The sequence below is a fragment of the Lycium barbarum genome, chromosome 7, assembly GCF_019175385.1.
Source record: "Lycium barbarum isolate Lr01 chromosome 7, ASM1917538v2, whole genome shotgun sequence".
Taxonomy (NCBI): domain Eukaryota; kingdom Viridiplantae; phylum Streptophyta; class Magnoliopsida; order Solanales; family Solanaceae; genus Lycium; species Lycium barbarum.
The window spans coordinates 132,671,005-132,685,470 of record NC_083343.1 but is presented as its reverse complement, the minus strand read 5'-3'; the positions used below and the strand labels follow the sequence as shown (position 1 = coordinate 132,685,470).

At 36.2% G+C, this 14,466-nt stretch overlaps 3 protein-coding genes and 3 non-coding genes across 7 annotated transcripts; 1 reads left to right on the top strand and 5 right to left on the bottom strand.

Annotated features, from left to right (window-relative positions):
• Positions 1–35: 35 nt before the first annotated feature.
• LOC132604539 (mitochondrial thiamine diphosphate carrier 2-like) lies at positions 36–5,809 on the bottom strand. 2 transcript variants are annotated; one of them, XM_060318086.1, is made up of 8 exons: positions 5,656–5,809; positions 4,783–4,920; positions 3,216–3,332; positions 2,949–3,060; positions 2,180–2,307; positions 1,339–1,491; positions 1,019–1,162; positions 36–274 (listed from the first exon to the last, which is right to left on the bottom strand). In XM_060318086.1, the coding sequence occupies exons 2-8, from the start codon at positions 4,897–4,899 to the stop codon at positions 56–58; spliced, it is 990 nt and encodes a 329-aa protein (XP_060174069.1). In that variant the 5' UTR covers positions 4,900–4,920; positions 5,656–5,809; the 3' UTR covers positions 36–55. The 2 variants fall into 2 exon arrangements, with proteins under 2 accessions (XP_060174069.1, XP_060174070.1); XM_060318087.1 differs by lacking the exon at positions 5,656–5,809 and adding an exon at positions 5,533–5,606.
• An 864-nt stretch (positions 5,810–6,673) lies between these two features.
• TRNAD-GUC (transfer RNA aspartic acid (anticodon GUC)) lies at positions 6,674–6,745 on the bottom strand. Its single transcript has one exon. It is a non-coding gene; the product is annotated as a tRNA-Asp (tRNA).
• Positions 6,746–8,612: 1,867 nt separating this feature from the next.
• Positions 8,613–11,797, top strand: LOC132604537 (pentatricopeptide repeat-containing protein At4g32430, mitochondrial). The gene has a single exon (XM_060318084.1). The coding sequence runs from the start codon at positions 8,730–8,732 to the stop codon at positions 11,211–11,213; it is 2,484 nt and encodes an 827-aa protein (XP_060174067.1). The 5' UTR covers positions 8,613–8,729; the 3' UTR covers positions 11,214–11,797.
• Positions 11,798–11,878: 81 nt separating this feature from the next.
• On the bottom strand, positions 11,879–12,957 carry LOC132604538 (flowering-promoting factor 1-like protein 3). Its single transcript, XM_060318085.1, has one exon. The coding sequence runs from the start codon at positions 12,938–12,940 to the stop codon at positions 12,617–12,619; it is 324 nt and encodes a 107-aa protein (XP_060174068.1). The 5' UTR covers positions 12,941–12,957; the 3' UTR covers positions 11,879–12,616.
• On the bottom strand, positions 11,922–11,993 carry TRNAD-GUC (transfer RNA aspartic acid (anticodon GUC)). Its single transcript has one exon. It is a non-coding gene; the product is annotated as a tRNA-Asp (tRNA).
• TRNAD-GUC (transfer RNA aspartic acid (anticodon GUC)) lies at positions 12,479–12,550 on the bottom strand. Its single transcript has one exon. It is a non-coding gene; the product is annotated as a tRNA-Asp (tRNA).
• Positions 12,958–14,466: the final 1,509 nt, after the last annotated feature.

The following is a 14,466-nucleotide window of genomic DNA, read 5'->3' as shown; positions in this document are numbered from 1 at the left end:
AGCGAGAGAAAAAATGACGAAAAAACAAGAGGGAATAGAGCAAGCTTTAGCCTTTTTAAGTCAAAATGGATTCCAGCCAGTCTGATGTATATTCATAGGCAACAAATGTTACAGCACCAGCAGGTGCAGCTTTAACAATCGATGGGACAATGCCTTTATAAAGTCCAGCCCAACCTTCCTCTAGCAAGATTCGGCGGAGGCCATCGTACATATTTCTATATGCACGATGCTCAAGGCGAGCCCCGTATCTTGGATGCCTCTGTAATCCTTCAATCTGAAAGAGATAGGTAGCACATTAGGTTGGTCCAAATAACAGTTTTCTATGTGGTTGAACATCAGATGCTCATACAAAATGCAAAAAATCTTTTTTTATGATGGAGAAATTTGTCTGTTGCCAACCAAGCCTTCGAAAGTCGTGAATGTGGGCCCGCACTCTTCTCCACTTAAATACTGGACTTAGTTCGCTTGGCCCAGAGGCTCGAACTTATGACCTAAGACACAAGTCTCACAACCTTTGCCAATCGAACTAACCCCTGGGAGCCAATATGCAATAAATTTAGAGAAAATACATACTCACCCTCTCCAACTATAACTCTTTTTTCAAAAACACACTTAAACTTTGAAGGGGGTGATTCACACTTTCTTTCCTATTCTTGATGCTCAGTCCCTCATTCTTAAATAGGGATCCCCCCTTGGCATGTCTTATTAAGTTATTATGTACTTCCTCTGTCCCAATTTATGTGAAGGTGTTTGACTGGATACAAAGTTTATGAAATAAAGGAAGATTTTTAAAACTTGTGGTCTGAAATAAGCCATTGACATTTGTGTGGCTATAAATCATTTCATTAAGGGTAAAATGAGTATTTAAAGTTAAACCTCTTACTAAATATAAAAATGTGTAATTATTTTTGAGATTGACTAAAAAGGAAAGATGTCACATAAATTAGGACAGGGAGTAATCTTTTAAGCCTGTCTGATGATTATACCGAGACACGAGATCAATAAGACAGAGATCTACCTGGAACCTCTTTTTAACCACGTCAAGAGGATGACAGACAGCTTTAGCACATGTTCCAGCAGCTAAACCACAGATAAAAAGCTGGAAACTCGAAATATATTCATCACCTTGGCTCGAATTAGAAGACCTAAGATGATTCCAGGCCTACAAAAAAACTAAGTCAAATTGTGTGAGCCCAAAATAATATGAAAACACTGTTAGAATAAACTTTACCATCATGTAAACTTGCTAAATTTGAACATTTATCGCATCAAACATTCAAAGAACTGGACAAAAAGAGGATCGAAATGAAAATAATTGGGAGGGACCACGAGGTTTACCTTCATCCAGCGTTTGAATGTATCATAAGTTCCGAACTGCAAACCAGCATAAGGAACTATCTCAACTAGTGTTGGTGTCAATCCAGCATAAAGTCCAGGAATGCCTCGAGTTTTGAATATGTCAACAAATGCAGACCTCATGTTTCGATAAAACTGTACATTGGCATAACAATCAATCTCATCAGACCTTCATCAACAAGCATTTAGAAATGGTATTCCCTCCATCCGAATTTATGTGACACTATTTCCTTTTTAGTCAGTCCGAAAAAGAACGACATATCTCTATATTTAGTAACAATTTAAGTTTAAACTTCTAATTATACCCTTAAGGAGATGATTTATAGCCACACATCTATGGCTTATTTTGGACCACAAGTTTCAATAGTCCTCCATTCATTCTTAAACTCCGTGTCCAGTCAAACACCTTCACATAAATTGGGACGGAGGGAGTATATACATTAATGTACTCATTACGTCCCTTAAAACTTAGGTGTATGCCTCATTTGAGCTTTTGGTTCACAAAGAACTATTGAACAAATTTTCAAACCTACTACAAGGCAATGGGGACAAGGTGAAAATAAGGAAAAGGGTCTACTTTTTACTTTAAGTGACACATTGAAAAGGTAACTCAATCGTTCTGAGAAAATTGAAAGAAAAAAATTATATTTTGCAACTTTAAGTCGAATTGATACTTCTAACATTGTGTAACATTGGTAATATTTGTTACTTAGATCGTTTCAAACATGATCAGATTGAAAGATAAAGCTGCAGATAATACAGGTTACATATATGGGGGCGCACCACAGAACAGCCTGTAACCTACAAGAGACGTGCCAACTACCTTTGGCTCCCCTTGTGAGGCTAAAATGGTTCTCAAGAGATCAAATGGATATGAACCAACTGTAGCTGCACATCCTGCTAATGCTCCACTGATATAAGAAAGATAAGGGCTCAAGTTGATGTGATCTTCTGCATCATACAAAACAGTCAAACCATCAAATGATGAGGCTCGCCATCGGTTTGCACAAAATGCTCCGTGCAAAGCATGTTTTAACATCAACAACAACAACAACATACCCACTGAAATCCCACTGTGTGGGGTCTGGGGAGGGTAAAGTGTACGCAGACCTTGCCCCCATCTCAGAAGATAGAGAGGTTGTTTCCGAAAGACCCTCGGCTCAAGAGAAAACATGACAAGAAAAGGTTAGATAAGCACAAACAGTACAAAGCAAAACGGAAATGATGTTTTAACATCCAAATAACTATATCAGATTTCGGGAAGATCATTGACGAGACGTAACACCTAAAAGAAATTATATCCTAAAACCACACGAGGTGCAAGAGTTTGTAGATCTTAGGAAAAGGAAATGCTTCAAATCACACTGAATAAGAAACAGACAGGGACATCAGACATGTCATGTATAAATTTCATTATCCTGGGAGGGATGAATAATATTGATGTAGCGAGAAATTCCCAGTATACTAGTAGTATAACGAAGTACAGAACCTTTACAAAGATATGGTTCTCTATGAATGACACTTAGCCATAAAGTTAATCAAAACCGTAAAAATGCTCACAGCCATACAAAGTTCATATCAGGGATACGAACCTGACTTTGAAGAGCCAGCAGCAAGAGTTTTCAATTGGTGCAACACAGTGAATTGTATGGCAGTATATGGCATAACCATCAGCAAAGCTGGAACATTACCCCGCCAGAAGCCCTGTGACAAGAATGGATATGTGCAACCAAAATGAAGTTACCAAAACTAGCATCAAGTTTGAAAGACATAACAGTGGTCAGAATGTTTGGGATTAATGCTGGCACTGAGTATCTGAGCCAGATTTCTAAAATTCTTATGACAAAAATAACAAATACCTTTAAGCCTTCTTCCCTGAGTATGTCCTTAGTAGCTTGCAGCATCCCTGTGTATTTAGAATTTCCAGACACATCTTTTCGAAGTGAGGCCCACTGACTAGTGGGTTCCAGTTGGACCTGAAAAGTCGGTAAATAAGATAAAATTCAGCTTTTGATGTACAGCCAAGCAAAGAGATTGAGAAAATACACAAAATAACGCAAAGAGAGAGAGTTTTTTCAGCAAGCACAAAAGTAAAAAAAAAAAAAAAAAAAAAAGGCATGCTTCTTGAAGCTCAGCATCACAAAATTTTGCAGTATAAATTATTCCTTAAGTGGGGAGATAATGAAAGAGTGTATCATGATTAACTTGGCCAAAGAAGCACCAGAGAAGTGCTTGTATATATACTAAGCTTTACTTTTATTAATATAAAGAAGTACCAAATGAATATAATTTTCACAAACTGACTGATGTCTGATATCGCCTTTTATTGGAAAGATTTGTTCCTCTTAAGCTTTTAGATATTTAGTCACAGTGGATTCGGGCCAGAGCCAATGTAGTAGTTACAATTCCGCAGAACCCAGTGACTTTGGCTCAAATTCCGTGTTTGTATTCAAAAAAATTACTTAATATGTACAAATATTCTATTCAGAACCCAGTAGGTAAAATGCATTGTTGTCCAGAATCCATAAACTAAAAATCCTGGCTCCGCCTCTGAGTGGATTGTGTTGAACATTTTCTAGCAGCATGAACGCAACAATGAAAGAACCAAAAATTGGAATGCTAAAGCTAAGAAAAGGTTAGGCTATCTCTACAACCAGGCATGTCTATAGAGTAAAGGAACCCAAGCATGTAAATACTGAAAACTTCGAGCAGTCATTCCCACTGCCCCTGACAGAGAAGGCACAACATTATCCAGGCAATTTCAAGTGTAAATTACAGAAAGAAAAATTCCATTAGTCGACGTTAAACAACTTCAGGGGTTAATATACAGAACCAGTTCAAAAGACTGAAGTTTGAAAACTATTTCACAACCTAAAATTTTATCGTCCAGGATGAAACTTCTGAAAGTGATCACTAAAATAGGAAAACTATAGCCTGTTTGGCCAAGCATGCTTCTGGGAAGCCAAAAGTGCTTATTTTAGAAAAGCGAGGTATGTGGCCAAGCTTTTAGGGAAAATATAAGTGCTTTTGAGTAGTAGTAGAAGCTGAAAAGAAGTAGCTTTTCCCTAAAAGCATTTTTAGAACACTGGCCAAGCACAAAGTACTGCTCTAATATTGGCAAAAGTGATTAGCCAAACACAAACTACTACTCTTCAAAAGTAATTTTTTGAAAAACATTTTTGATAAAAAGCAAAAATAAGTAGATTATGGAAGCTTAGCCAAAAAGGCTACTAAACTACAATGTGGAGGTTCACTTACATACCCCTAGTATTTTAGATTAGTTAAGAAAACAACAAAGCTTCCTTAGTTGTGAACTAATGCTGTGCTATACGCATATAAAGTAACTGTATTAGACGCCCCAATGGCCAGTTCATGTTCCCAAACTGCAAAAGATAAAACACGACTAAACATACGCAAAATATACACCTGAAACCTGATCTTGATTACATCGAGAGGCGAAGTTACAGTCCTCGATATACCACCAGAAATTGCCCCCGATGTGGCGTTTATGAATGCTCTTTTAAGCTGCCCTTTCTCCTCCATCTCCACTAAAGACTAAACAACCTGCACTCAAATTCCCAAGAAAAACACCCCCCATGTTAAAAATCCTTAAATTATCCCTACTGAAACCGAAAAGCCACCATATCCAAAGACAATCTTACATATTGAGGTGCATTTTCTATATTCTTTTTCAAAACATGTACATACATACATAATAAACTCACTACTTAACAAGTAGATAAACACTTTGAACTAGGCTACAAGATATAACATCAACTAGCAAATACTTCCACTTTCTATATTTAGTAACTTTTAACTTTTCCACTCAATATCCTAGGTGACATATTTAAGATCACAAAATTCAAAGGTCATTTTGGTACATTACAAAAATCTTTAGCTTTAGACGACAAGATTTAAAAGACTTCTTCATTTTTTTAAACTCCGTGTATATAGTCAAAGTAAACAAACAAATTGAAACAGAGAGAGTATTAATTAACTATGCTTCCAGCCAAATTAGTTGGGGTCCCTTATATATTTATTTACTTTCTCTAAGCAGCTGAGGCCTGTTATATAAATACAAATTGAGCTAACAGTCAACAATAGCAAAGGTGAAAACACAAGTTTTATGGATTTTAAACAAAAGAAAATCAGGGAGATTAGGATTAGAAAAAATACAATGATGGGATTAAAATAAAAGAAAACATCAAAAGCTGGTTTTTTGTTACATGGTGATAAGTAGCTAGTCAAATGATGAATTTTGTTAGATGGGTCGATAAATAAATAAAGAAAAATGAATACCTGATAGGAGAAAAATGGGAGAGAAATAGTGGAGTTGCCATTTAAGACAATTTTATCAGAACTAAAAATTGGAACTTTATATGTCTAACTATTTATAAAAAGGAATATAGGGAAATGTAAAGAGGCTTTATTGCTGCTGCTCAAAAATATGAGTAGTGGCAAAAACGGTCCCTATGTTTGAGGGTAGGTTCAAAATAGTACCTTAAATATGCACTTAACAGTTTTGATCCTTTAAGTTTGCCAAGAGTTAACACTTAGGGGTCATTTGGTTGGAAATAAGTTATCTCATGATTAGTTATTTCACCCTCCCACATGGATAAAATAACACTACAATCCCAGAATTAATTATATCACAATTTTATCCCAACCAAACATGGGATAAATTCATCTCAAATATAATCTCGAGATTATTATCCTTATCCCTTATACCAAACAAACTCTTATAGTCTTCATAATATATTTGGTATCTGTTAGATTTGACAGAAATAATTAAAAAAATTTAACTATAATCACCAAGAAAGTCCCGTCGAATCCTAAAATATGCAACACAAAAAATACACTAAAAACTAAAAAAAAATAATCAAATATTACAGCTTAAAAGTCGCACCAGACTTAAAAAATAAATTTAAAATTGAAGATACTGCAAAAATTGTACTTCTAAATATGAGTTCCTACTAATTTTTTTTCATAATTCTTGTCAAATCTATCAGACAAAGTTCGGTAAATATTAGACAGAGACTAAAAATATCAATATTTGACAAGCTTAAAAGGACCAAAACTGTTAAGTGCATATTTAAAGGACTATTTTGAATCTACCCTCAAACATAACGGACCGTTTTTATCATTTTCTATCTCAAAATATGAGCAGAGACAACAATGGGGAATTCTTGGAATGAGGAAAAGTTTGCAGGTATATTTGGGCGGTGTTGTTTGGAAGAGAATGGAAAGTATAGTTAATGGGAAAAATGCATAAATTTGGGACTAAACTTGATAAGGTGGCAAAAACAAAAAGGATAAACGCCGTTGCCGGGGATCGAACCCGGGTCACCCGCGTGACAGGCGGGAATACTTACCACTATACTACAACGACGTGTTGTTTCAAGTCTGCTATCCAAAGACAAGTCCGAAATTCAGATGTGGTTATTTGACAAGGAAAAAGGGACACTAGATGAACGGAAAAAAGAGAGAATTTCTTAGCAAACCATATATAATCGTGATCAAAGCTTCTTTATTATTATTATTATAGCATGCCAAGCTCATCACTTTGCAAAATTAAATATATTTATCGAATTTTATATTTAAAAATAATTTATACGTTCCCTATCCAAACATTAGACCTTTGGCTCTGTGTTTTCACATTGAGTATTATTTGCATATGAAGAGATGTCAAAGGGGCTTCTTATTTCCCAAACAGATCCTTCTACATCGTACTTGCGGGGTTATTAACAGTATCCTTTTTAGAAAATGTTAATAAATTTCAAAATTTATTTCGTCGTTCAGTAGTATGATTGTCTTTTTGATTGGTACCGCAGTCGCCCTTTGGTTGGGAGCGAACTCCGGGCGAATATGAAGCGTATGAATACAAGTTATGGCTTGAAATTGAATATTAATCTCATTTTATCCTTAATGAATGATTTATAACCATGTTGATTGTTGTTACACTTTACCTGGGAGAGCCTCCTCCTATTAGTAGTAGTTTGTAATCGCGTAGTTTCTTATTCTTCGATGTATGGCACTAGCTGTTGTTTCTTTGCTTTGTATCATGATATTTTTCTGTTATATTTTTGTTGCTTCGAAATTTTTTCTTTTCAGCCGAGGGTCTATAAAAAACAGACTCACTACCCCACAAAGATAGAGTGCATACATTCTATCCTTCCCAAGACTCCACTTGTAGGACTACACTGGTTATGTTGTAGTTGAATGACTTAGGAGCAGTTTGGACATGATTTGAAGTTGAAGTTTTGTTTGAACATGCAGTTTGAATTTCTTAAGTTGTATTTTTTCTTATAGACATAAAACCCCACAAGTTGTGAACCCATCAAAACTTTCCCAATTCTTATACAATCTTACCAAATGAGCAAGTCATAAGTCATAACAAAATTAATACGCTATTAGAAGACATTTCTAAAAAACACAACATCAATTGATCAAACTTTAGTTCAATAAAATGGAAAATTGAATATGAGTTGTAGTGTAACTACTCTTTAATATAATCCTCCCACATGGTTGATAAGAGTAAATTTGTTATAAATATACTACTAACTTGTAGATCTTTTAATATTTGATATAAATGGTTGGTAAACATGATTGGTAAATATATCTACCAACTTATGGATTTATCTTTACAAAATATAAACTTATGGGTCAACTTTTACATTTAAAAAATTTGAAATCATGATTTGGGATTTCGCATGTCCAAACGCTGATTTGATCTCATCAGATGAAATTGCATGTCCAAACGCCTACTTATAACCATACAAATGTCTAAGCTTTGTTTTAGACAATAAGTTTCAAAGTCTTCATTTATTTTTTTATACTTCATACCTAGTAAAAATTGAGACGAAATAAGTAATAATTTTCAGGAGTATAGGATGAATGAAATTCCTCAACCTTTAATCACATATTTTGAATCAATCGAGCTTCGGAATTGAAAAATACTTGATTTTATGCGGTGCAAATTTAAACTAATCTGTTCAGATACCAAGTTATTATGCTACAAAATATATACATATATTCCCTCCGTCCTAATTTAAGTATCTTAATTTGACTGGACCTAAAGGTCAAGGAATAAAATGAGAATTTTGAATCTTGTGATCCTAAATTAAAAATGTGTGTATTATACTAAAATGTCATTTGAATCTCGTGATTTGAACTTATCGTGAAGGATGTTTGAATGTCAACTTACTAAATATAGAAAGAAACATTTTTTTTGAAAGACATCTATTTGAGACAAGATAAAAACGAAAAGCAAGAAACTCAGACAAAGAGAGCATATAAATACTTATTCTATTGAAAGGGGTTTTAGGAGGGCTTTTTAAGATTGCCCCTTTTTAACGGTTCTTTCTTTCTTACCCATGTTTACCCGCCATCCTAAAACCCTCTACAGAGTGTTCTTAGTTCAAAATCTCCATTCAATTGACAATGCACACCAACTGTTCGATAAAAGTACTAAACCAGCTCTCATTTCCATTCACCATTCAATGCTCAATTCAGTACACCAAAACCATAAAATCAAAGCTCTAAAACTTTTCAAGAATCAACTCCAAACGGGCATCTCAAAAATCGACGAAGTAACACAACATGTCCGTTCAATTCACAATGCACACCAAGTGTTCGATAAAAGTACTAAACCAACTCTCATTTCCATTCACCATTCAATGCTCAATTCAATACACCAAAACAACAAAACCCAAGCTCTAAAGCTCTTCAAGAATCAGCTCCAAATGGGTATCTCACAAATCGACGAAGTTGTAATCGCGTTAGCTCTTAAGGGTTATCGCGAAAACGTAAATTTAGGGACTCAAATCCATAGTTTAACCATTAAAACCGGGTTCATTTCTTATCAAACAGTACCAAATTCATTAATGAGCATGTATTGTAAAACTGGAAATTTTAATAAAGCTTTATGTGTGTTTAACAGTCTTGATTTTGCTGATAGAGTTTCGTATAATACACTGCTTTCGGGGTTTGAAAATGGTAAAGAGGCATTGAGTTTTGTTCTTTGGATGCATTCTGTTGGTTTTATTTTTGATGCTGTGAGTTATACTACTGCACTTAGTCATTGTACGAACAAAGAGGAGTTTCGTTTAGGTATCCAATTGCATTCACTTGTATTGAGGTTCGGATTGGAGAACGATGTTTTTGTTGGAAATGCACTTGTGACTATGTATTCAAAGTGGGGTAATATAGTGGAAGCTGAAAGAGTGTTTCTTGAAATGCCCCGTAAAGATTTGGTTTCGTGGAATGCGTTGCTCTCGGGGTATGCACAGGAAGGGAATTACTCAAAGGAAGTGAGTTTCGGGTTTAGGGAAATGATGAGGGAAGGGGTGGGATCAGATCATGTGTCGTTCACTAGTGCTTTATCTGCTTGTGGACAGGAGAGGTGTTTGGAGCTTGCGAAGCAGATACACGGTTTGGTTATTAAAATGGCATATGGTACTCATGTTTCGGTGTGTAATGTTTTGATATCGTTGTATTATAAGTGTGATGAAAATGGAGATGCGAATAAGGTTTTCCAAAGTATGAATGAACGTAATGTAGTTTCTTGGACAACGATGCTTTCCATGAGTGATGAAAAGGCTGTATCTATTTTTAATGGGATGCGGAGAGACGGTGTTTACCCTAATCTCGTTACGTTTGTTGGATTAATCCATTCTGTAACTGCAAAGAATTTGTTGCTGGAGGGGCAAATGGTTCACGGACTTTGTTTAAGAACAAACTTCTTCTCTGAACTAAACGTTGCTAATAGCTTCGTTACCATGTATGCTAAGTTTGAATTAATGGAAGACGTGTTTAAGGTTTTTGAAGAGCTCGATCAACGAGATCTCATATCGTGGAACGCTTTGATTTCTGGATACGCTCAAAATGGGATGTCTTTAGAAGCTTTAAAAACATTCTTGTCAATGTCGATGGAATTGCCACCAAATGAATACACGTTTGGTAGTGTCTTGAGTGCAATTGCCTCATCCGAGTGCATTTCATTAAAGCATGGCCAACGATGCCATGCGTGTTTGATAAAACGTGGGTTCAACAGTAATCCAATTGTTTCCGGTGCTCTTCTTGATATGTACGCAAAACGTGGGAGTATATCTGAATCTCGAGGAGTTTTCGATGAGATAATAGACGGGAGCCAAGTTTCATGGACTGCTATTATTTCCGCTCATTCAAGGCATGGTGATTATGAATCGGTAATGGCTTTGTTTATAGAAATGAAGGAGAAAGGTGTGAGTCCTGACTCAATAACTTTTCTTTCTATACTAACAGCATGTGGTCGGAAAGGGATGGTTGATGTAGGAGTAGATATTTTCAATTCCATGGTTAGAGATTATTCCATCGAACCATCTTCGGAGCATTATTCTTGTATGGTGGATATGTTTGGTCGGGCAGGAAGGCTAAAGGAGGCTGAATTCTTTTTGGCTCAGATTCCAGGAGGACCAGGATTGTCTGTGTTGCAAAGCTTACTTGGTGCTTGTAGGATTTATGGAAATGTTGACATGGCGACAAGAGTAGCCAATATTTTGATCGCGTTAGAACCAGAGGAGTCGGGTTCATATGTGTTGATGTCAAATTTGTTTGCAGAAAAGGGGCAGTGGGACAAGGTAGCAAACATTAGAAAGGGAATGAGAGACAAGGGAGTGAAGAAAGAGATAGGATTCAGTTGGGTAGATGCAGGTAGTATTGATTACTCTTTAAATTTGCACGGATTTTCATCGGATGACAAGTCTCATCCCCGGACTGATGAGATATATCGGATGGCAGAATGGATAGGTTCTGAGCTGAAGCATTTGGAGCACGAAGACGAAGAAAGTGAGTCAGTAACGTTATCATGTATTATATGAGTTCCTTGGACAAAATTGTATCCATATCTTTCTTTCCGCCTAATCGGTGAAGCTATCTGTAAATACTTATTGAGAAAGAATCTTTGAAGTAACTGTTTTTGCAATCAGTCTTGAGATGCTGAACTGATGTTTCTTACACCACAAAAAGCACTACAAGAAAGGGCTAATGAAACTTTTGATCGGAGGACTGACTGACCCAGGTTTTCACGAGCTTTAGCGGGTTGGAGTGCTTGTCGAGGGCGCTAGCACATACCCTGAGTTCTCGGTACAGTGGAATGTGTAACCCACCTGCTGTTCCATTCAACTACATTTGTTCTTTAATCCAAAGCTTAAAAGAACGCAGCAGCGAGGGAGAACCCACCCATACAGCCAGCGGGGAGGATGACACTACTGACAAAGACCGTCCGGCGTAAATGCCGCAGGCCCGAAGCGTGGTAGGCGTGCTCAAGAATAAAGTAATGCTGACTTGTATAAATGTAACATGTAACATGTTCTTGTCCTTATTTCAGAATGTCCTTTGACAGATGGAACAGTATCAACTGTGAAAAGAAAATTTAATGATAAAATACAACATAAATTTTGTCTATGTTTTCCCTTGTATCATGAACTGTGAATTTCCTTGTAGAGGTTCATATTTTGTCTATGAGATGAAGTGCTGTCTTTTGTTGCTCCTCTTACATTAAATCTGCCACAAAAAGAAAGAGAAAACGCCGTTGCCGGGGATCGAACCCGGGTCACCCGCGTGACAGGCGGGAATACTTACCACTATACTACAACGACCTTGTTTGTTCATTCACTTTTGTTTTTATATCTCAACAGTTAATTTTTTAAAATAGTGAGTCAAATCATTCAAATTGATACCTAGATCCTTTGAATCCAAGCCATTTATCTCCAACAAGTAAGTAGACTAATAGCTACTTCCTGTTATTTCTGAACTTTGATGCTGTCTATGTCTTTTTCCTTGTATCATGAACTGTGAATTTCCTTATAGAGGTTCAGATTGTATCATGAGATGATGTTGTATTTTGCTACTCCTTGCCTTTTTAAAAGATAACCTGTCTGACCCGGTTTTGACACGTGTAAATATGAGCGGGTTGGGTTAAAACCCTTTTTTATTCAACCTGTCCACTTGCCACCGTTAATATTTAGACTCTCAAGCGAAAAAAGCAGTCAAGAGTAAGGAGATAAATTCTCGGATGAGACTAAGTAGCTACCGACCATTCTGACGTGCCCCCAAAGTTCACCCAATAAAGAAAAAAAGTTAACGCCGTTGCCGGGGATCGAACCCGGGTCACCCGCGTGACAGGCGGGAATACTTACCACTATACTACAACGACTTGTTTGATCAGCAACTGTTGTTTTAGCTTTCTCAATAATAAGTTTTACAAACTTAAAGAAGTTAATTACACATCTCTGACTTCAAATTCATTGCGATTTTTTACGACAATATCATACATGTGCATGGACTTAAACCTACTAAAATTCATTGGGAGAGAAATAAGATGAACTGTGGATCTCTTATGGTATTGAAGAAGTTGTGGATCATCATAGTACCTCTCCCATCCAAGACTATAAAGCTTTCTTTCAAGACTTGCATAACATGTAATGACTTCATTACTAGGAACATGAACAAGAACTTTCCGGCGACCGGTCGAGCCGACAACGTGGCAGTCGCAGGGGTTTTCTAGCCGGATGACGCCATTTTTGAATACCCAAACACCAGACATGATGTTAAGTTGCTGTGGTGGGGGGGGGGGGGGGGGGGGATTGAATAAATAGATGATGTTGCAGGAGAAGATGAAGAAAATAATGTGCATGTTTTTATAGGGTTGATGTGTAACATACTACTAATAATATATATGACTTGTGCTGAGAATTTTTTTCTTAAAGAGAAAGAAGTTTTTGCTTAGGTTTTTATTTCTATGTTCAACATTCACTTTGGGTCCCGATTAGTATGGATTAAAGTGGAAGTGCTCTTTATTGAGATACTTTTCATTCGCATGACTTGGTAGTGAGCACTTCCCCTTTTACGTCATGTAAAGACTCATTGATAGGAAGCGCTTCCCTCAATTTGAGCCTCGGGCAGTTTTGGTAGGAGTGCTTCCTGTTTTAATGGATTTTATGCCACACGAATCTGAATTAATTGAGATCACGAATACCTTTCGTTGGATGAATAACCAAAAAAAAAAGGAATATATCTTTCCAAATATGGAATATAGTAATCATTAACCGCATGGGAAGCAAGAAGATGAACTTATGGAGATGTCTCATGTCCCATATTTGGTGGCAATATTGGATTGGATAAGATTCACGATGCGAAGAAAAAAAAAAAGAAATTAAAGAAAAGTAAGATAAAGCTCTCTTTTCCTCTTTGTTTCTTTCTCTCTATATCTTATCCATTATCAACAACATTTCAGTGTTATAAGAAAAAAGAAGTCAAAACTTAGCCTATTCATTTAGAATGTGGCATAGACTGACAAGAATAAGAAAGAATTTAATTTACAATGAGCCTGTTTGAATGGGCTTATAAGCTGGAAACAGCTTATAAGCCAAATAAAAATAAGTTAGGATAGGCTAACTTTTTTTTTTTTGCTTATAAGCTGGTTTAAATAAACTAAGCCAAACGAGCCCAATTATTTTTTTGGACTTATTTTATGCACAAAATGACTTTAAGCTGATCAGTCAAATACTCAAAAAAGCTGAAAACAACTTATAAGCAACTTATAAATCAATCCAAACGGGCTCTATATAACATACTCATCTTGTTTTCCCTCACATTGTAATTTGTACGTGTGTTGATAAGGCACTTATCTGCACATGTAAATCGGATTAAAGTAATTGTACTTTTTAAGCTCATTTAATTTTGGGATCCTTTTCTGCATAGCTAATAATCCCATTCATGACTTAACGGTGTGTTTGGTACAAAGGAAAACGCTTTCCAGTAAATCTTTTTCATGTTTGAACGGTCAAAGTATTTGAAAAATATTTTCTCTAGAAAAATATTCCCCATGCCTCGATTAAACTTCGGACATCGTATGTTTAAAGTTGTTCTGAAATGAGTACATGTGCAAAAAAATATTTTAAAAGCGGATACAAAGTAAACGGCGACGTCAAAATCGGGTTTTGCCCTGCAAAATCTCTTTTGGTTGAATCCATCGAATATTTGGGCCTCCACGGCGAATAAGAAAGCATACAATGGCATTGTACCATTGTCGCACGTTAAAATTGACCTAATATTTTTATCTATTAGTAT

Excerpts from the sequence above, each read along its gene's own strand:
- LOC132604538 (XM_060318085.1), bottom strand. The coding sequence starts at position 12,940 with ATGTCTGGTGTTTGGGTATTCAAAAATGGCGTCATCCGGCTAGAAAAC.
- LOC132604539 (XM_060318086.1), bottom strand. The coding sequence starts at position 4,899 with ATGGAGGAGAAAGGGCAGCTTAAAAGAGCATTCATAAACGCCACATCG. Across the intron at positions 1,492-2,179 it reads CCTCACAAGGGGAGCCAAAG|TTTTATCGAAACATGAGGTC; the intron begins GTAGTTGGCACG and ends GCCAATGTACAG. Across the intron at positions 275-1,018 it reads TGGTTAAAAAGAGGTTCCAG|ATTGAAGGATTACAGAGGCA; the intron begins GTAGATCTCTGT and ends TATCTCTTTCAG.
- LOC132604537 (XM_060318084.1), top strand. The coding sequence starts at position 8,730 with ATGTTTACCCGCCATCCTAAAACCCTCTACAGAGTGTTCTTAGTTCAA.